At 43.7% G+C, this 22,954-nt stretch overlaps 1 protein-coding gene across 2 annotated transcripts in view; it reads right to left on the bottom strand.

Annotated features, from left to right (window-relative positions):
* The window catches only part of PPP3CA (protein phosphatase 3 catalytic subunit alpha), a 316,752-nt gene that overhangs the window by 65,215 nt on the left and 228,583 nt on the right, over nucleotides 1-22,954 (bottom strand). For both annotated transcript variants that reach the window (XM_032763032.2, XM_032763033.2), the window contains exons 4-6: nucleotides 21,164-21,275; nucleotides 19,513-19,658; nucleotides 12,142-12,281 (exon numbers count right to left, since the gene is read on the bottom strand). In XM_032763032.2, the coding sequence (XP_032618923.1) occupies nucleotides 12,142-12,281; nucleotides 19,513-19,658; nucleotides 21,164-21,275 (398 nt within the window). The remainder of the gene's footprint in view (nucleotides 1-12,141; nucleotides 12,282-19,512; nucleotides 19,659-21,163; nucleotides 21,276-22,954) is intronic.

Below are 22,954 nucleotides of genomic sequence, written 5' to 3'. Positions count from 1 at the left end.
GGGGTTGTTATAAATGTGTATGGGTAGGGTTTTGTGGCCTGCCTTGTGCAGGAGGTCAGACTAGATGATCATATTGGTCCCTTCTGACCTATGAGTCTATGAGTCTATGTGGCCGCTCTACAAATCTCCTGAGTCAGGCTCTGAACCAGGAATGCCACAGAGGAGACCTGTGCCCTAGTGGAATGGGCCGTGACCGGAGGGACAGGGGTCTTAGCTATGCAGTAGCATTCCCGGATGCAGGTCACGATCCACGAAGAGATTCGCTGAAAGGAGACCGGGATCCTCTTCATCCTATCCGCCACTGCAATGAAGAGCTGAGTTGAGCATATGAACAGCTTGGTACGCTCGATGTAGAAAGCCAAGGCCCTGCGGACATCCAGGGAATGTAATCTCCGCTCCTCATTGGAAGAATGTGGTTTTGGATAAAACACCAGGAGAAAAATATCTTGACCCATGTGGAACTGTGAGACGACCTGGAGTTGGAAAGCCGGGTGAGGTCTAAGTTGGACCTTGTCCTTACAGAAGACAGTGTACTGGGGCTCAGATATTAACGCCCTGAGCTCTGCCTGGCTGAGGATGTTCGCCACCAGGAAGGCAGTCTTATACAACAAGTACAACAGGGAGCACGAAGCCAGAGGCTCAAAAGGAGGTCCTTAGAGGGCAGAGAGGACCAGATTCAGGTCCCAAGCAGGGACCAGCTGACGAACATGTGGAAATAGCCTGTCCATACCTTTGAGGAAACACCCGACCAGTGAGTTCGCAAACACTGAGGTACCGCCACTCTCCAGGATGGAAAGCCGAGATGACCGCCACGTGAACACGAATCGAGGAGAGGGAGAGGCCCAGTTGTCTGAGGTGGAGCAAATAGTCTAGGACAATGGGGATTGGGACCTCCAGCAGATTGTGACCTCGCTGACCCGACCATATGCAGAAGCGCTTCCATTTGGCCAGGTAGGTGGCCCTAAATGACGTTTCCTACTACCGAGCAGCACTTGTCTGACCTGCTGGGAGCATTGCATCTCCACCGAGTTCAGCCATGGAGCATCCATGCTGTGAGGTGAAGGGACTCCAGGTTTGGGTGGCGGAGGGAGCCCCAGTCCTGTGTGATCAGGTCCGGGAGCAGGGGCAGCGTCAGGGGCACCTGAACGGACATGTGCAGGACTGACGTGTACCAATGTTGGCGTGGCCACGCCGGAGCTATCAGGATTACCCGTGCGTGGTCCCTGCAAATCTTCAAAATCACCCTGTGTATCAGGGGGATCGGAGGAAAGGCGTAGAGCAGACCAAACCCCCAAGACTGTAGGAAGGAGTCCGACAGAGACCCCTGACTGCGGCCCAGGAGGGAAGCAGAACCGTCGACACTTTCTGTTTTCCCGCAAGGCGAACAGGTCTAACCAGGGAAAGCCCCAAAGCTGGAAACTTGAGCGTACCACATCTCATCGGAGGGACCACTTGTGACCCCGGAACGAGTGGCTGAGGGTGTCCGCCAAACCGTTCTGCTCCCCCGGAAGGTAGAACGCCGTCAGGTGGGTAGCATTGTGGACGCAGAAATCCCACAGCGCAAGGGCTTCCCTGCACAGGGGAGAGGAGCGTGCACCCTCCTCTTTGTTGATATAAAAGACTGCCGACGTGTTGTCCGAGAGGACTGAAACATATCTGCTGGCCAGGTGGGACCGGAAGGTCAAACAAGCGAGGCAAACCGCTGTCAGCTCTCTGATACTGATATGCAACTTGAGGTCCTCCGGTGACCACAAGCCCTACGTCCTGAGGTGTCCTAGGTGCACTTCCCAACCCCGACCCGAGACATCCGTTACCAGGGAGAGAGAGGGTTGAGGGGCAGCAAAGCGGACACCCATGCACACTTTCTGCAGGTCGAGCCACCACCGCAGCGAGCTTAGCACCAAGTGGAGAATGGACACTACTGAGTCCAAGGGGTCCCTGGCTGGGCGATATACTGTCGCTAACCAGGACTCTAGCGGGGGAAGCCGGAGTCTGGCATGGTTTACCACATAGATGCACACCGCCACGTGACCCAACAGCCGGAGGCAGACTCATGCCGTGGTAATCGGGGCGCGGTGCAGTCCAAGGATGAGCTCGGAAATAGCACGGAATCTGGATTCCGGCAGGTACACTCAGGGCCGGCTCTAGCCATTTCGCTGCCCCAAGCATGGCGGTACACCGCGGGAGGGCACTCTGCCGCTCGCCGGTCCCGTAGTTCTGGTGGACCTCCCACAGGCGTGCCTGCAGGTGCTCCACTGGAGCCGCGGGAGCAGCGGACCCTCCACAGGGACGCCTGCGGGAGGTCCACCGGAGCCGTGGGACCAGCGGACCCTCCGCAGGCACGTCTGTGGGAGGTCCACCGGAGCCACCTGCCGCTCTCCCGGCGACCAAAAGAGCGCCCCCATGGCATGTCGCCCCAAGCACGCGTTTGGTGCGCTGGTGCCTGGAGCCAGTCCTGGGTACACTCTGGCTTGGGTGGAGTCCAGAACTGCTCCTATGAACTCTATTTGTTGAGTTAGAGACAGGGTGGACTTGGCTTTGTTCAAGAGAAGGCTGAGATTGAGAAAGGTCCGCCTGATGAACGACACCAGGGTCTCCACTTGCTCCTTGGAGCAGCCCTTTATGAGCCAGTCATCCAGGTAGGGAAATACTTGGATGCCCCGCCTGTGCAGGAAGGCTGCCACGACTGCCATGCACTTCGTGAAGACCCTGGGAGCAGCTGACAGGCCGAATGGAAGCACCGTGAACGGCAGATGGGCGTTGGCCACGACAAACTTGAGGTACCGACGGTGTCAGGGAATTATGGCAATGTGGAAATAAGGGTCCTTTTAAGTCGAGGGCAGCATACCAATCTCCTGGATCCAGGGAGGGGATGATCGAGGACACGGAGACCATACGGAACTTGAGCTTTTGTACAAACTTGCTCAGCTGCCGCAAGTCTAGGATGGGTCTCAGGCCCCCCTTTGCCTTCGGTATTAGGAAATTCCGGGAGTAGAAGCCTTTGCCCCTGAGCTCCCGAGGGACTTCCTCCACCGCCCCTGCCTCCATGAGGGACTTCGCTTCTTGACTTAGAAGTTGCTCGTGAGATGGGTCCCTGAAGACGGACGGGGTGGGGGGCTGGTGGGGCAGGAGGGAGGAGAACTGGATAGAATATTCCCTCTCTGCAGTGCGAAACACCCAGCTGTCCGACGTGATTCAGGACCAGGCACGGTAGAAGGGGGACAGACATGACCCAAAGGTAGGGGTAGAAGGATCCAGAGTCTCGATAGATAGGTCGCCCTTGACCGCACCATCAAATAGGGGGGTCTAGGCCCAAATGGTGGTCTCGATTGACCGGACGCCTGTCCACAGGGGTGGCGTTGGTGACGCCTCTTGCCATTTCTGCCCCGCCTGCACCCCAGCTCCTGGCGAGTCTGAGGCTGGTAGGGGCGTGGGGCTGTCTGTGATCTAAACTGCCTGCGCTGGGTCGCAGGGGTATGCAAGCCCAGCGAGCGAAGCGTGGCCTGTGAGTCCTTTAGGCTATGCAGACGCTTGTCTGTCTTTTCTGAAAACATCATCTGCCCCTTGAAGGGGAGGTCTTGAATGTCTGCTGGACCTCACAGGGCATGCCCAAGACCTGGAACCAGGCTCCCCGCCGCATGACCAGTCCCGTGGCCAGGGTGCGCAAGGCTGAGTCCGCCGCATCTAGGGTGGCCTGGAGAGGGGCTCGGGAGATCAGCTTCCCCTCCTCCACCAGGGCCAAAAACTCTGACCTCGAGTCCTGGGGAAGGAGCTCCATAAACTTCAACATGGCCGAACACGTGTTATGACCATATCGGCTTACAACTGCCTGCTGGTTGGCAATGCGGAGCTGTAGGCCTGCCGTGGAGTACCCTTTTCGGCCAAAGAGGTCAAGTCTTTTAGCATCCCTGCTCTTCAGTGTTGACCCCTGAAACCTTTGACGCTCCCGTTGGTTGGCCACATCCACCGCTAGGGAGTTAGTGGGGGGATGAGTGTATAAGTGTTCATGCCCTTTATAGGGGACGAAATAGCGCCACTCCATTCTCTTGGCAGCAGGAGCCAGTGAGGCTGGCATTTGCCATAAGGTGCGGGATGTATCTGCTATGGTCTTTATCAGCGGGAGAGCCACCCTGGATGGCCCTGAGGAAGCCAGGATGTCTACTACAGGGTCCGTGCCCACCCCGATTTCCTCAGCTTGGATTGCGAGGCTCCGAGCTGCTTGCCAGAGCAGTTGTTGGAGGATTCGAGTGTCCTCCAGGGCCAGTGTCGCAGCCGTGCCCGAGATCGCTTCATCCGGGGAGGAAGATGAGGAAATTACATGGATCGGCCCTTCCTCCGGTGTGTGCAGTCCTTCAGGATCCTGCGGCACACGGTACTGTGGTTGCAGGGTCGGTTCCGATTCTAAATGTGGCACCGCAACCGGTACCGGGGTCGCCAGTGAGTGGCTTGGCATATTGGGCGGTGGCTGCTAAGCCCGAACTGTAGCCGCTGTCAGTGCCGCTGCCCGGCTAGGGGGTGCTGAACTTGGATATGGCACACCCCTGCCCGGCGACAGTGCCGGTGGAGGAGGCAGCTGTGCCAGGGCCACCAATGCTGGGGAGATCGAGGCTGACCTTGATCGAGGACCAAACCGACTGGTGGTAGGCCCAGGGGGTCCAAAACGGCCACTGCGAGGGTGGATGCCATTGCTGCTGCCACTGTGGGTAACACTGGTGGCTTGCCCCTGAAACCGATCTGCTCCGTGACCGGCTGGAGCAGTAGGAGTCTGCCTCTGAGTCTGAAATCTCTGAGTACGAGGACCTGGGGGGAGCAGCACCCGGTGCCGTTGGAGAGCGGTGCTGAGGTGGCGGAGAGCCTCTTATCTGGTCTGGTGCCGCCTTAGCAGTGCGGTGCAGGGAGGGAGGTGACAGCATGGCTGGCTTTCCCCTCAGTTGTACTGGGGGATGGGCCACAGTAGGCAACTCCCTACGGTGCAGGAAGGCCCGCGCCGGGAGTCCCATCAGGTCTGAGGCCGCCTCAAACGCCTCTGGTGTCGAAGGGAGGTGCAAATCTCCGCTGAGGTCTGGGGATCTAGGCTGGTCTGGACTCGACTGCCCTCTCTGCAGTGCGGGTGTCGACGGAGCAGCCGAGGGCTGTAGCCCAGCCTGTCCACTTGCACCCGCGGATGGCATCAGCCTCGGGTCCTGGTGCGATGACCGTTCCCTTATCAGCTTTCTCTTCTTAGCAGGCACCGGTGACGGTGAGCGGTGACTTCCTATGACCTGACTCCATCTGGTGCCGGGTTTTAGATGACTTGGGCTGGGCCCTAAGTCTTGATGGCAGTGCCGGGCCGCTCTGCATCGAGCAAGATGTGCTGGGCACTGCCTCGGCCGGTTCCAGGTCCAAGAGTGGCCGCAGGGCAGCCTCCATCAGGAGGACTCTAAGTCTTTGAGCTCTGTCTTTGAGAGTTCTTGGGCGGAAGCCTCTGCAAATAGAGTACCGGTCCTTTTGGTGGCTCTCTCCGAGGCACCTCAAACAAGCAGAGTGCGAGTCACTCTTGGGCATGAATTTCCCACAGTCCTTGCAGAGTTTAAACCTAGGGGACCCAGGCATGCCCCAGCGGGCAATAAAAACTTGGGGGGGACCCCCCAACTACCAAGAACTATATACAATGATCTAAGTAAACTAACTATAATGTAACCATATACACGGACTATACACAAGGTTAGGACACTGCTAACTTGCTATGCATGAGAGAAGTTCCAGCTAGCCATCACCCGTGGTAAGAAGGAACTGAGGGGGTGGAGGGTTGGTGGGCCCCTTTATAGGGCGCCGTAATGGCGCCACTCCCGGGGGCGCCTATGCCGACCCTATGGTTGCTCCTAGGGGAAAATCTTCCAGCTGGCATGCACACAGCTCGCGCACACCTACTTTGAATGGACATGAAAAACCACTCGAAGAAGAAGTCGTCATTTAGCACTTCTGCCATTTCCACATTTTCTGTTATTGTTCCCCCACCCCTCATTGAGTAACAGTATCCAGTCCTTTGTCTTCCTCTTGCTTCTAATGTATTTGTAGAATGTTTTCTTGTTACCCTTTATGTCTCTTGCTAGTTTAATTTAGTTTTGTGCCCTGGCCTTTCTAAGTATGTCTCTCATACCTGAGTTATTTGTTTATATTCATCCTTTGTAATTTGACCTAGTTTTCACTTTTTGTAGGACTCTTTTTTGAGTTTCAGATCACTGAAGATCTCCTGGTTAAGCCAGGGTGGTCTCTTGCCATATTTCCAATCTTTCTTAGGCAGAAGTGTCTGTATAGATAAGCTCTCCAAGAGCTGCACTTGAGAGTGATATTGTAATTATGCATGAGTCAGGAAATGTGATGGACCATCAACAGAACTGACCATACACACATGTAAAAAAACAAACAACAACAACAAAAAACCAACCAACCAAAGTAATCTTAGATATTTTGCTAAATAAACAGGAAATTGTTCTTCTCCCATAGGGACAATTGAGGGATATGTTTCCAAACAGTATCAATTCATCAATATTAATGCCAGATTCCATTACGTAAATGTTGTCACTGACTGACAGGTACAGAAAAGATATACAAACATAGAATACCCGGCTCATATATAAACTATGAACTCTAATATGGATGCTAAGGCCAGATTCTGACATTTTTACTCAGTAGTATTCACGGAGTAAGGTACTATCAATGTGAGTAAAGGTGGTGAAATCTGGCCATGACTTATTAATTTTCAAAAACAATATTTGAATAAATTTTACTCTGTACAAGTAACACCTCATTAAATCAGTACTTTTGATTTCTCTTGATTTGACATTAGCTAACTTGACAAGGACTGAAGAAGACACACATGCTTAAAGTTTAGAAGACACAGAAGAAAATAGATCACATTAGTAGCTGTTTTTTTGAAGAAGGAAGAAAACATTGCTCAAAAACATACAAAATGCAACGTATTTAACATTTAAGGGCTTTATGTATTTGTGGCTACGATGTCATAGTAGCTACTTTCCATTCATGTTTCCAGTTTCTAAAAACCACCCATTAACCAAAATCTGTTGGATGCAAAGTATTTATTAAACGTTCCCTTTACAGAGGGAGCTGCAGGTGCTCAGCAACTCTAAAAAAAAAAGTCAACTTATTTTTACCTAGTTCCACATAAGTGGATTTAGGTCCTGAGTTATAGGCACCATCATCTGACAATGTTGGCTGTAGTGGTTTTAAGATCTTTTACACTTGAGATTTTCTAAAGGAAAACATTGAGCAGTTTTAAATTCAGTGGGCCATAGCAATTTGTCCACTTAATAAATGTGGAAAGAAAGATTATCAGGGTACTGTAAATTAAGCTCTTTCAACTTTTTCATGTGCATTGAAACCATTTCCTAAGATGACTAAAGGCTTGATAAGTACACAGGATTTGGCTGAATATAGTAGATTTACTGGGCTGGAAAGCTACATTAACTGCTAAGGTCATCTATCTGATGTTATTTCACTGTGGGAAATAATCTTAAATCACAGAAAGGTCACTTGAAATTACCATTATAGCAAATATGTCTAAATAAATGTGAATTTCTTACAATATTATTTCCTATCATCAATGAACATTTCTTAATAACCTAGAAGAAATTATATTGGGCTCACACGTCTTTGAATTCTTCTTGACCTTTATCATTCAGTTTCCATCCCTGGCCTTTCCACTTTGGATGCAACTTTTGCATAAACTTGATTTACAATGAGGAAACCTAGTCCTATTAATGCACTGAGCACTAGAACACGGTCACATTCTTCAAAACACACAGAGAGGTTTAAAAAAAGGCCTAGAAGGGTATGTCTATGCTGCAGCTGAGAATAAGCCTCCCAACTCAGGTAGACAAACTCATACTAGCTTGGCTAAAAATAGCAACGTGACCATTGTGATGTGGGCAGCAGCTCGGTCTCAAGCCCACCTGATCCTGGGCTTTGAGCTCTAGTGGCTAGCTTAAATCTTTGCTGAAGCTACAACATTCACACTATTTTTAGCATGCTAGCTTGAGCTGAGCTAGCATGAGTCTGTCTACCCAGGCTGGTAGGCTCACTCCCAGCTGCATCATAGACATAACTGAAGGGTACAGACTCTTCTGAAATATGAATTTGTGAGTCTTGAGGTAGTGACTACAGAATCTAAAACCATGTTTTTCTAACTGTGAAGTTGGTGTTCTGGAGAGATTCTCACTTCTTCTTGGAGAGCTGCAACAAAACGCAGATAAAATTTGACACAGCCCATAACTATCATAAGGAATTTACTGCCATAGGTTACCACTGGGCTTAGTAAACATCAAAAAAGACTTACATGCTTGTGACAAAGTTACAGGAATGGTAACTACCATTACACTAGCTTGGATACAGATGACCCCTGCTTATGTCGGGAAGAAGTTTCCTTCGAATTATATAGTACTGCACAATTAGGCACCATATTAGTATTTTTCACCACCACTTAGAACATACAGCGTTCCTCTACAGCAACTCGTATATTCCTAACAAGGCTGGGGGATGGAAACATTCAGCATGAAGTAGGCTGAATCATAAGAAGAAATTAATAATCAAAGAAAATTAAAGAATTGCTCTTATCAGATGTTGAAAGTTATCTTCCCAATTGGTACTATTTTTCTCTCTTCAAACAACAGGAGTAAGACTTTATCTTTAAAATTTTCAGTATATATATATATCTACATCTACATCTTATCTTAGGGGAGACATTTTATGGCAAATGTGAGAAATTTTGATCTGAAAGAAAAGCGAAAACTATAGGCAGCTAGTCTGCCTGACAGCTTCCTTAGCCATGTGGAGTAACATTTCACATGTTTAAAAAGGTCAGTGTGACCCAGAGACCTTTGGTGCCAATTGGCAGAGGGCATGGGGTGCATAAGGGGATTGGTGTCTACAAGTCTGGTATTTACATACTAGTTAACTGAAAAGTGTCATGTAAGATCTCTAATGAAAGTTTGTGTCACACTGATCATCATAATCATTATGAAATGTACATACTGATAATACATAAGGAGTTATGTATATACACTGAAAATCATGTTCTTAAGGTCTATGAGTTAAGGCAGGTCACCAGAAGATGATCCACCTACTCCTGTCAGGTAGAAGGAAAGAGATGCCTATCCCTCTTTGTCTGGTCATGTGTGTACTGTCTGTTTCGCAATGAAAGCCTGTCTAGAGTGTGAGCTGAATGTTAATCAAGAGATTGTAAAAAAACAAGAAAGAAGCACACAGGAAAAATCAACTAGGGGAAAGGGTTGTCATCCTGTTTATATGTCACGAGAATGGATTTTTGGATTATAATTGTAGAGACAGAGTCAAACTCTGCATCTTTTGCCTAGGAAGTAAGCTGACAGCGGGGTTGCTTTATGAATGGAAGATCACAGCCAAACCTGGTTGTAATATGCTGGAAAGATTTTAGGTGAGCTTTTACTCTTTAGGTGAGCTTTTACTCTTGTAGCATAATGTCCTATTAGTTAAGTTTAGGCTCTAGTATGCACGTTATGGTTTCATTTTATGTGTAACCCTTTGTTTCCAACAGCTCTGCTTGCTATCATTTGGATCTCTGTTCTTTGTTAAATAAACTTATATTTGGTTTCTCTATAAAGAAATTTAAGTGCTGTGGGCTAAGGTGTAACCAGTAAACTTCCTTTGGGAACAGCCAATATGGTAATTCTGTGAGCATTCAACAGAGTAGGGGCAGGACACTGCGGGGGAAGCTCAGAGGACTCGAGGGTTGGAATACCTGTGAAGAGACAATACGGCCTAAGTAGGCCTAGAGGGGAGTGGCTTTATTGCCAGTAGTTGGTGGAGTCACAGAGCTGACCCTGACAAGCAGACAAGGTTTCTTCATGCTAAAGGCAGGAGATGGCAAGGTGCCTCCCAAGCCTGGGTATCCCCAGGAACCATCACAGGTCACATGGGAATTATTATTCTTCCTTTTGCATTACAGTAGTGCCAACGAGTCCAAGTCATGGACTAAGACCCTGTTGTGTTAAGCACTAATCAAATATAGAACAAAAGCCCCCAAAAGACCCAGCCCCATCTGCATTTTGGCTGATCCTCTATAAAAGCAAGACATCTGTATGAATTTAGTAGTTGTGGGTAGTGTCAGAATTTACAGACGTGAAAATTGCAGCATCAGTTAACGACAGAACCAGAACAGCAAGGGCAGCAGCAATTCATCCTTTCTGATACTGGAATTTAGTTTCCATGGTGCAGTCCATCTTTCACCTCTTTGCTAAAAGTGCCACAAAGGATCCTGGCTGCAGCTTTCAGACATGGACTGAGGCTACCAATTCATTGCACAAAGGTTCCCAAACAGCTGTGAGATAGGAATTATGTTTGAAAAAGGATTTTCAAAGGAACCTATGGAAACTGAGTGCCAAACTCCCATACAGCTTCTTCAGAAAGCCCAAGCTTGGACACTGCTAACCCTGGGGTGAAGTGGAACTGGTCAGCCAGGATATGGAACCTTTCATTTTGTTTAACAAACATCTGAACAAGGAAGTCCCACCCACCTCCTAGTAAAATTTTAATGAAATGCACCATTCACACTATCACTTTCTCCTTCTGCCAAATTTTGTCACTCTGATATATTCCCATTCTAAGCTGCTCCTAGAGAATTAATGCCAATGGAGCACAACATGACAGTTCCACAAAAAGGGAGTTGTCAGAATCAAAACCCAGTGGTCATGGCATTGGTGCCATGACAGAAGACAAAGACCCAAATACCATGGATTACCCAGGGGCTTGAAGTACAGTGTTTTGGAAGTTTCAACAGGACAATCTCAAAAGCATTTCTTTAGACTAGTGGTCTCCAAACCTTTTTGATCACGCACCCCTATCAGTAACAATTTTTTGAGCACGCACCCACTGCTGCGCACCCCCAAGGATCTTCTTGCGCACTGCCCTGGGGTGCGCACATTCCACTTTGGAGACCACTGCTTTAGACTATTTTCTGTGGGAAAATGCTTCCAAGAATGCTCCATGCCATAAGGTCTGATGCTGAGAACAAATATATAGTTAGCAAAGCACCTGCTCTGACAGAAGATGTGCTATTTTTGTGGCCCATTACACACTGCGGAAAGGGAAATGGAGACAGAACCCCTAACAAAGCCCCCTTCTCTTCATAAGGAGAGAGAAAAAGATTCCACTGGCTGCCTCAAACAGGCTAGGAGTGGAAAAAAGACAGCCTACTGCTCTCCCTCAGCTCCCCCACTTGCATGGGGACAGGAAAGAAGAACTCTCCAAAAAGGGAATAGGAGGATTAGAGCTGGGCAAACAGTGAAAATATTTTTCTTCAAATATTCACTCTGATTATCAAATGAGCTGGCTTTGGCTGCATTTGTACCCCTTTTGCATCCACCTTCCAGAAATAGTTGCACACTTAAGTTTCACTGGCATGAACATTTCAAAGCTATATGCATAGAAATTAAAATTTAAATTCAAAACCATGGAAAGGTACACCAGAAGTGCTGGTACACTCATTCAGCCAGGGAAGAAAAATAATATCCTGTACTGTATCTGACCAACCACAATTAACTAACACTCATATCATGAATTTCTCACAGAGAACTGTTCACAATCAAATTGACTGAATGTTAAAAGTTTGCAAAATATTTGAAAAAAAATCACAATTGCTTATAGATACAGAACAGAAAAAGATTCAAGATTCATTGACTAAACTATTTGCTCAGCTCCAAAGTTGACCAAGCACAAAGAATTTAATCCTAAACCAGAATTATCACAACTATGTCAGATTCCCAGTAAAAAGTCTTAAGTTTAGGAACCACACGTTTCAGATCAACTCTTAACTATCATTTCAGCACAGTGGATGTCGAGATCTTTTAATGACCAACATTCAAACCTACCTTAAAACTTCTCTAATGAAAAAGTCAACATTATTTCCAGAAATTGTAGAGCAATTCAAGAATGGCAAACAAAGAACTGAAAATAAAATAAAGTCCATGCAACAATATAGGCCCCACTCCCAAGCACACACTATTATGATTAAAAGAACGGTGCAGACTGCAAGCAAGCACACAACATCCATGATTCCAATTGTTCATCTAGTCAGTAGAGAATCATTAATTAAGAAAATGACCCTACCTGTAGAAGTATGAACACCCCCTAACTGTGTTGTGAGTAAAATGTTCCTGAGTCTTCTCATTTCCAAAGTCCTCTAAAGGATCTGACCACAGGATATCACACATAGGTCCATATGCAGGTGGTTCCTTGAATCGATCTAACTAAGAAAAATAAGACAGAAATACTAACTTTTTACATTTTATTATTTAGGAAGTTAGAAATATACATAGATTGAACACTAACTTGTTAATATTAGGCATCCAGAAAACATCCATAAAAACCACATTAGTGGTAAGCCTGTATTTCAGAGACTGCCAAACTGAGGCCCAGAGCATACTACAATTTGGGTCCCAGCTGCTCTCATCTTTAATATGGTGGATACTTGGATAACAATGGAGCTGGCACCAACAGCGTAAGTGAGTCATATCTCTGCATTTAAAAGAGGAGGAGGACAGATGCATTTTGTTCCATTCTGTGCAACCGAAGTGTGACTCTTTAGTTCCTGCCCTGCCGTGGGCAAATATTGGGTGACCTGCTGTATTTTAGGACTATTCATCCATCATGAAACTTGACTAAAGGAGCTAGGGACTTGTTAAAGGAAAATGACAACAGTCATACCAGAACAAATTTCTTTCAATAAAGATATATCTAATATAAAATTTTAAAGTACTGAGGCAATGTCTCTGCACTGTAGCATCTTGCTGCGATTCTCTCATAGCTTTCATTAACTTCTACTTTAACCTTACTTAGCTGCAGCAAAGAATCCCTCTTTCTTTCAGAATCTGTTAAAAATTAGCAAATTATACAGTCATACTGCAAACAAGAGAAAGCATAAAAAACTAGGAGAAACATTAAAAATGATATTTTTCAGCACAAAAGCTATATATAAGCACCCTGTAAAAGATATGTTTATAAATCAGTCTGACAAGGCTATCAAATTCTCCACTCTGTCTAGGAAGCGAAAGGCAATATAAGTGATTTTTCATTTTTTCCACACTCAGTTAAGAAGTTTTATTGAGATGGCCTCTCCATTTCTACCTTCACACGCTCTTCATGAAATATTCATCGCAAACCCACACTTCTAAGTTGTTTCAGATCTCTAAATAATTCATACCTTTGTAACTGTAATACATCAAAACAAAACAACACACATTCATAATTATGAAAAAACCTGCTGATTGCCAAGGACGAATAGACTTGTTAATGAAAAAAATTCTGAAAATGTTAATCACCCTAACCTGGAATTTAAGCATTAAACAATTTTAACCTACCATTTTGCTATGCTGTGAAAACAACAAATTTTTAGGAAGAGAGTATTTCTGTTTAATCAAAGCTTTAGCTGGCAAATACAGCTTTACATTCATTAAATTAAAATGCAGATAATGTTTTAATCAAATTGGTGTAAATGAAAAAGCTACTACTAGTGTATATATTTCTCAGCATGATACAAAGTATTCCTGGCTATTACAATGATTTGTTTAGTAGTTTCAAAGAATGGAAAAAATTGCATATTTTTATTTGCCAATCTCCTTCAACAAGTGTTACAAAATGTCAAAATCCCTAAGTTTTAAACGTAAAATGAAAAATATTAACTTTGAATGGTTTCAATTTACACATTTGTAATATAAAATACTATACAAGATTTCTTTCAGTGCTGCATTATCGGGGGAAAAATCTCCCTAAAGAATAGGTAACAACGGAATTATGGAATTTAAACAGCATAATGCCTGTCTTCATAAACCTTTACGAGATTTAAAAACAAAATCTAACAAGACACTTAAATACAGTTTAATATAGATATCAATGTAACATACCTCCCCTGAGATGTTAAAAATACTGGAGATGTTTTCATTTTGGAAGTCTATTCATCTCTGTGTAAGCTAACCATGTTTTATCTCTCTAAAACACCACTGTGGTAGTGATTGGTTGTTGCATTAAAACCTCCCTTGCTGGACTGATGCAGCACCATTAAAGGGACAGTCAGATTTAGAGAGATCTGATCTTCTGTCTTGTTTTATTGAACCTGTCTGTCTGCAGGCTAAGCCTCCACAGGTTGAAATATCTATGTATTTTTCTGGTCTGACAATCAGGGTCCAGACATGCCAGAGGGAAGAACAAGTGGTCTGAACCATAAAGAATAAGCAATTGAATCAACTGACTATACATTATATTATCGTACTATATAAAATAATATTGAGTAAGGTCTTTTATGAAAGCCAGGGATCACTGATGATATCATTCTGAGATGTATGCATTAACATTATATAAGGAATTATGAATACTTACTGATATTATTCTTTGAAGTCTGATCAAACAATGAGAGAAACAGGACAGAAGGTTTTGATCTCCCAGACAGTAAAGGAGGATCAGTAATAGGCCTAAGGTTCAGCCAGTGGCTAACCCTCCTGCAGGATTATAAGCAGGGAAGTGTTACTCTGGGAGTCCCTGAATGCCAACTGGCAGAGGGATCCCCATATTGTAACTTATATCAAACCTGAAACATTCATTGCTCCATAGTATGCATCTCAAAGGTGTCGTGTAAACTGGTGATACGCTGATCCTGAAAGTCATTGTATGATGTATGTATGGACTGTACATAAAAAGTTACAGATGTGTGCTGGAAATACGTTCTTAATCGGTGTTTGGGAGGCAGAGCATGAATTCAGCCTGTCCTAGACAAAGGAATGTTGTTTCACAGCCCTGACTGTGCCTCCAATGTAAATTAAGCGAGGTGTGACCTAAGACAATGAAAACCACATTTACCTGCAAGGTAAAACAAAGCTATCAGACAAGGAACCTGATCATTTAATCTAAACAGGGATGGAGCCTGCACCCATAGAAAGCCTTCCTGCCTTCTGAAACAGGGTAAATATGCTTTGGTAAAATATAAACTGAGACAAAAAGCCAATTTGTCACTTTTCACCTGAGAAGACAAAGAAACCAAGCACTTTGGGCTCTATATTGGATCCTGGCTAAGGACTGGCCAACCATGCTGCAAGAGTGACCATTGTGAGAAAACTTCTTTGGACAAAAGACTAGTTTGTCAAGTTGGATTTTAGTCTTAGAAGTGTATTTTTATTTGTAACCATTTCTATTTCAATTCTTTCTACTTGGTATCACTTAAATACCTGTTCTTTGTCAATAAACATAATCTTGTTATATTACATAACCATTCAGCGCACTGTTTCAAACTGAAGAATAAAGTCCTCGGTCAAACTAACAGGCTGGTGCTGTATACTGTCTCTTTAAAGGAGTAGCAAACTTGATGAGCTTTGTGACTGCTACAATGAGAGGAGCTGAGCACTGCAGGGGAGATGGTTTTGGAGAGACTTAGAACTGGAAGGACTCTTGGGATCACCCTGCTGGAAGGGGTAACCAGGCTGGCGGAGGCCAGGGCGAGATCATTGTGCTGCAAAGCAGCCTGCTGGTGTCACGGTTCTGAGCCAAAGCTGTGCAGCACAGAAGTACCCAAGGTTACAGGGCACACGGTGACACAGCCCCTTAACTGGCAAGGCCGACTTTAGGAAATGCGGGGCCCAATTTGAACAGTTTTGACGGGGACCCGGCAGGGATGACTAAAAAACAAACAAAAAAAACAACACAAGGTTAAAAAAAACACATGGGGCTTGTACTCACAGGGCAGGGCTCCGAGTCTTTGGTGGCACTTGGGCGGTGGGTCCTTCACTCGCTTCAGGTCTTCGGCAGCACTGAAGGACCTGCCGCCGAAGACCTGGAGCGCCGCCAGGTGAGTAAAAATTAAAAAGGCACCTCTAGCCAGAAAAGAGATTCTCACTGGGTGCAGGGCCCTCTTAGGCGCAGGGCCCAATTCGGGGGAATTGGTGGAATAGGTCTAAAGCTGGTCCTGTTAACTGGTCTGGGTGAAACCCCAAAGCATCACATATGGCTCCGTCACTCTTGCACCTGAGGGCCTTCCAAGTACACTGAAGTATAAACATATTTTTCTCTCTCTCTCGCTACTTCCTTAGCCTGTAAGGGTATGCCTGCACAGCCTGCAGAAGTGAGCCTCCAATCCCCGGTTAAACACTCAGTCTCTGAAGCCCATCCTCCTCCCTAGGCTTCAGAGCCCAGACTTCAGCTCAAAAGCCACAACTTCAAAGTGCAGTCTACACCAGGGGTTCTCAAATTGGGGGTCGGGATCCCTTGGGAGGTCACGAGGATATTACATGGGGGGGGGGGTTGCAAGCTGTCAGTCTCCACCCCAAACCCTGTTTTGCCTCCAGCATTTATAATTGTGTTAAATATGTAAAAAAGTGTTCTTAATTTATAAAAAGGGGTTGCATTCAGAGGCTTGCTGTGTGAAAGGAGTCACCAGTACAAAAGTTTGAGAACTACTGGTCTACATAATCATTGTTAGAATCCCGGCACAAGCCCCACTATCCTGAGTCTGTTGACCCAGGCAGGGAAGCTCGCTTCTGCAGGCTGTATAGACGTGCCAACAGAAAAATAGCTTGACAAATGTAGAGAGTTTTGTGCATTTGTGTAGCATATTGAGGAAAAGTCAAAGAAATAAATTTTGCATTTAGTTAAAGTGGATGCATCTGCAGTCATTTTATCTCTTGTGAGAAGTGAACTCCACGTTCTGGGTCCAGATCCTATCCAAGTTCTCTATCTGACATGCCAAAACCTTCTCTCCTATTGCCAGACCGTTTCATTGTTCCAGTGGAACTTAGTTGCTGTGTGAAGTCATAGCCTCAGAAGGAGAAAAAACAACTGAGGAAGCTAGGGTCAATACACGGAGGCCTTGGAATACCAGGGGAAAAATCTTGAACTGCAATCTGGATTCAACTGAGAATCACTACAGATAGTTGTGAGCCTGCTATGTTCATAACAACCTTAGATTCTTCATTTGGCTCCACTGAGGCAGAGTGAAAAATTCCTAGCTCACCTCCTCAACTCCAGTAGTTATTTCTGAATGGCCTCAATAGCTTTTAAGTGTGATCTTTTAAGTAGCGAATCTAGACTAGAGAGACAGTTCACAATACAGAGTGTCTTTTAAAAGGAGGATTTTCCAAAGTGCTCAGGATTGGCCTTACTCTGCTCTGCAATGAAAGAAGAGTTAGGCCAAAACTAAGGTCTTTTGAGAATCCCACCTTAAGGATTAGGTCAAGAGAAATGAAACTACCACTCTTAAAAGGGAAAGGGGGGAAGTAAATTTCCATTGCAATTCACATGCGAGGCTCTTTCTAATGCCAGCAACAGCAGATCTATTACTGATAACAAGCAGAAGACATCTTGCACTACATCACATTGGAAACAGACAGAAAGATCACAGAAAGAAATCACCTTCCAGTGAGAATGGCTGGGTTTCTTGCAAGCAGCAGCCAAAACATTCATTAAGTCACCTCAGGAGGTCTCTGGATGCACACAAGGAATAGACCGAGAACAGGCATTTTGGAAAGATTTTTTCCAAAAGCATGACTGACCTTGCCTGAGAGGGATATGGCCCTTCAGGGGAAAGTAGTCTTGACTGGCACAGTGGATTGTTTAACTAAAAAATAACCTTTAGAAAGAGTCTTTGAATCAGGGAATCTGTGCTGTTTATTCAAAGGATGGCTAAGGAAAATGTGATTATGAGATGTCACATATTACTCAAGCACTGAACACTGAATAAATGGTCTGCAATTATGCAATTAAAAGACAGCACACATCAACATTTTCTTGGGAGCTGAACTGCACAAATGAAAGGCTTTGGAAACATTTTTCAGAATTGGGGCAGGTCTTCCAAGGGACAAATGTCAAGAAGAATCAGCATCATTTTCACTGTCACAGCGGAACTGGAGACTGTTCTACTTGGAAAAAAATGCAAGACAAGAATCACAAAGACTCTGTCTCTCCAAAGACAGGACTCTTGTCCAGGTAACCCTCGCCATCAGACGTCTCAGTTTACAGAGAAAATTTTGCAGGGTAATTCAAAGCAATACTGACAGTTAGATAGGTAGGGAACAAAAGTAAATGAGCATGTCCCCCCTCTGTGGTAGAAAATCAACCTCCTAAAGCATATTAAGTGTTCTACAGACACTCACATCTAACAAGGCAATCCCTGGTTCCCATTTTGACTGCCTGCATTTAGAGTATGTCATTAGTTTCACTGCAAACACATTGCCGCTGCAATAGTATGATGGAAGACAGACATATGGAGTGAGGCATTTCTTGCTTTCTCAGTTTGTTCTTGTCCACTTGTCTCAAGAAAAATGGATGCACTCTAGATTGAAAGGAGGGGAAGGAGAACACTGTTGCTTCTCTGCTCCTCCCTAGCAGAGCCATATTGTGACCAGTAAGGCACAGAGCAGGTTACAAAGGATACAGCTTGAGGCATGTCTAGCTGTTTTTTCACTGATTGTGCTACCCAGCCAATGAGACTAGCTTATCAGGTTCAGTTTTATATCTGAGGGTGAAAAAGTGAACACAGAGCCAGAATTCAAAAAAGTTCTGTGACAGATTTTCACATGCTGGACACCCTCTATTGCAGGGGTCGGTAACCTTTCAGAAGTGGTGTGCCGAGTCTTCATTTATTCACTCTAATTTAAGGTTTCGTGTGCCAATAATACATTTTAACATTTTTAAAAGGTCTCTTTCTATAAGTCTATCATATATAACTAAACTATTGTTGTATGTAAAGTAAATAAGGTTTTTAAAACGTTTTAGAAGCTTCATTTAAAACTAAATTAAAATGCAGAGCCCACTGGACAAGTGGCCAGGACCCGGGCAGCGTGAGTGCCACTGAAAATCAGCTCGCGTGCTGACTTCGTTACCCGTGCCATAGGTTGCCTACCCCTGCTCTATTGCAACCAGATTTTCAAAATAGCTTAGCTCCCATTAAGGCACATAAGTGAGGGCCAGATTTTTAGAAGAGCTCACTACCCGCCTCTGAAGTTATTTTGGTTGCCACATAAAATCTGTTATTATGTTTGTTGCAAGTATAGCTATATAAAAACCACACGTGTACATGTTTTTTTTTCACCAAATAAATTCACAATACTCAATTATTTTAACCTACAATAAATAATCAACAGGATGCTTAAAATGTTCCAAAAGAAAGGAATGATCTAATGACTCCACATCTGACTATGCTTCCAAACTTATTTATTTTAAATGAATTTTTCAAAAAGCGAAGAAGATGAATCCTACGTTTTATTACTAGCAAAGATTTTTGGAGGCTTCCTCAATAAAATAAAGGTAGAAATTTCCTTTTTGTCCTGTTTAGAAAGACCAGAAAAGGACAACAGTGTTCAAGATTAGTTTGAATGCAACTGAAAAACCAATAACTTCCCCTATAAATCTTAAACAAATTAACATCATCGAAAAAACCCCTCACGTTATGTTAATACATAGTTTTCGTGGTTATCAGACTTGAACAGTACCCAGACTTACTTTTCTGATGTCATCTAAAGTGTTGATCTCTGGAGACAAGCCACCATGTACACACAGGAATTGTTGGTTCATCAGAGCAGCCAAGGGAAGGCAGTCAAAGGCATCCATGCAGGCATCATATACTCGTTCTGAATACTTTATTTTACCTTTTGGATAGTAAAATGGTATTAGAAGATGGTGTTCAGTATTTTAAAGAAAAAGATGACTGTAATTTAAGGGCTTGGTCCTGCTCTCAACTAGAAAGGGCCAACAGACTTCAATGGGAGTAGAACTATCATAAAATCCTAAATAATATTTTACAGAAATAAATCACTATGCATACTGAGTCGTTCTCCACCTCACACACATATACACATATTTTGGGCACTAGAGATCTGGGTTACTTTTACATGCTGTTGGAAAAATTCTACATAATTTAATACAGATGAACCTATTAAGATTCTATAGAACTTCAATAGCATTCCATACAAGTTAGTCTAAAAGCTTATAGAATTTAATACAGAATTTTTTTTCTACGGAAAAAACCACCATTAACCACATTAAATTGGTTTAACACCAACCAATTTAATGTAGAATTATATACCCATTAAGAAATTCCATAGAAAACTTTGAAATTCTGTAGAAAAGTTATTATTCTCTAGTAAATGATTTCCCATAAAGAACAGCTCTATGCAGAGGAATCTAAACTTTAACCCACATCCTTGTCATTAATTATCTGCAGAAACATCACTGTGAAATGAATGAGCGAACACAATGAATCCAAAATGTTAATTTACCAATATGCATATTAAACTCAGTAAACCATGCAGCATTTCAGCCAATTAACATTTTTTCCCATCTTTTATGTTAAAGTGGGAATGTGGACCCATGCAATAGCTTCAGTTTATATTACTGCACATAGGTTATTCATTGTGCAAATCAAGTCTATAGCCAATAATCTTTGAAGTATCCCAGTATTCTTTAGTACAGTAAAAGAAAGAAATGCATGATACTGTATGTTTACACTTCCAATTTAGAAGGGGAAATGCCCTATATTAAGTAACAATCTTTTAAAGGGATTCTTAAGCTTTTTCATACCATAGATTAAATCTTAATTGAGCATTGCCTAACAAACTACCTGCCCTCCCAACTGCATAATATCCCTGGCGAAGGACTACCATCCCACTCCAATCTACATTAGCTTACCTGGAAAGGTAATGTTAAGAAGTGTTATTTGTTCCGACCCCAAAATGAAGGAAGAGATGGTGCACAGTTGTACACTAAGAGACCAATGTTAGCAGAGACACCAAGAAAATCATGCTTTTTATTTTGCAGGCACACTAGAAGGGAGGAGCACAGAAGTGCAGAAACTGTGGCTTCCCCAACATCTACAGTATTTAATGAAGTTTCCCCAAGTATCTTTAGACTTCCCATGATTGCAAGAACACAGTCCCCAACCCCTTCTTATTACCAATCCTTTCGCCTGTCCGTTTTGCCATATGTTGAAACAGAGATTTTTATATTATTTTTTCTTCTTCAGTGGGTTTCCCCTCAAGAGAAGGATGGTTTAAGGATGCAAAATAATTGACATTAAGTACTACATGAGTACTTACTAAGTAACAAACAATTACAATGTAATATGGAAGAGACTGTGAATTTAAAGCACACTTACATTCTTGTTTAAATGTGAAATACTCTGTTAAATGTCTACATTCATGATTCCCACGAAGTAAAAACAGTGTTTTGGGATAAAGGATTTTCAAGGCCCACAAATACAGCACACACTGTAAAACAAAAACAAAAACATTAAAATAGTGACAGTGATTGACAAAAGTATAAAATATTTTAGCCTTGTTTCAAAAGGTATACCCAACGGTTTATATATTTTATGCAGATTGTTTCCCAAGCTTTAAAGGTAGCTTCGTAGAAATTATTAGGCTTCAATGTAGTTTTATACTCTTGCTAAGTGACATTTTCTTTTTACACACATCTGTGTACCACAACTCCTGAGAATTATTGTCCTGCATGTCCAGGGAAAATAAGACCATTCTATCTTGGAGGGCTGGACAGGTATCTGCCATGAAACCATTTCACAGGAAAATCTGCATTTCATGACAGAAGTAACAAAATACTGTCCTGGAACAATTTCATAAGCACTTGTGAAAAATCATTGAATTAATAACATTGAAAAATTTGTATACAAAAAACTTGTAGAGAACACTGGCAGTTTTGCACAAGTCTGGAGTCAGTCAGTCAGTCAGCCAAGCAGAGTCAAGACACCCATGGTTTGTCTAGCTCCACCCACCATGTGGACAGTGCTGGTAGGTTCTAGACCCTCGGGCCACAAGGTTTGGCAGGCAGCTTTCCGAAGTCTGAGGAGAACTCATGCCACAATCTTTAAATTAAGGTGCTCAGTGCCATTGAAAATTAGACCCTTTTATAACAGTTCATAACCACAGACACACAGATTTGAAAATGTTAACCCAATTAAGTAATATTTGAGTTTTAATGAGATCAATGTCTATTGCAGCAGAAAAAGAAAGTGCCTGAATTCAGGTTTTAGCATATACAGTAAAAAGACTTTGATTTAATCTACTAAACGTATTTATTATACTTTTTTTTTTAAACTCTCACTTATACTTTAACAGTATTTGGTCAACGATCTGGGATTTGAGAGAGGTTTTTTTTTTTTGAAGTATTTCAATGTACACTTTGAAACCCTCACGCTTTTAGTGAACCATTTTTGGTGATTCCTTTCTCACTTATAATTTGACATTTCTTGGTCATTAGGAGGAAGGGGATGAGGCTATTGATGATCTTTTTAATCTCTGAATGTTTCAGTTTCTACTTTGTTTCCTCCTATGTTAAAAATGAATTTAACTCTTTCATGCTCTTTGTAAAAGACACTATTTATTCTGTATCTATAGTTACATAAAACACAAACATCCAAGTGAATTTTCTCTTCAGTTTAGGGCTAAGTATGCGTAAAGGTCTGGAAGCTTGGAGTTTATACACACAAACTTTCCTGCTTCCATTCTGGAGGTTTGGAGTGCAGTAAATAAAAGGAGCAGAGAACACTACCTACAGAGCCAGTAGATCCTGGGAATTCTGGCATAGACCAGCTCCCTCAGACTGGAGAGCCTGCATTTACACAGCACACTTCTCAGCTCACCCAGCCTCCTTTCATCCCCTGGACAGTACTACCACTACCACCTTCTTGGGGATGGGGGAATGGGAAAGGATGTCAAAGTGCAGAGGCAGAAACCAGGTAAATTAAGTCGGACATAAATCAGTATTAAATTACTGTGGACATCCTGAACGGTTATGTGCATCTAACCACACAGAGAGTACCTGTGGGGAACCTTCTGCAGGTTTCTGCATCTGAAAGGATTCTTTGAGCATTACACTTTCATGAGGACAGAGGTTTGATCTCAAAGGATCAACATTAATTTTATCTGAATAG

The sequence above is a fragment of the Chelonoidis abingdonii genome, chromosome 5 (assembly GCF_003597395.2).
Source record: "Chelonoidis abingdonii isolate Lonesome George chromosome 5, CheloAbing_2.0, whole genome shotgun sequence".
NCBI classification, from domain to species: Eukaryota; Metazoa; Chordata; order Testudines; family Testudinidae; genus Chelonoidis; species Chelonoidis abingdonii.
Note: the sequence above shows the minus strand (reverse complement) of the source record. Positions and strands in the feature narration are given on the sequence as shown.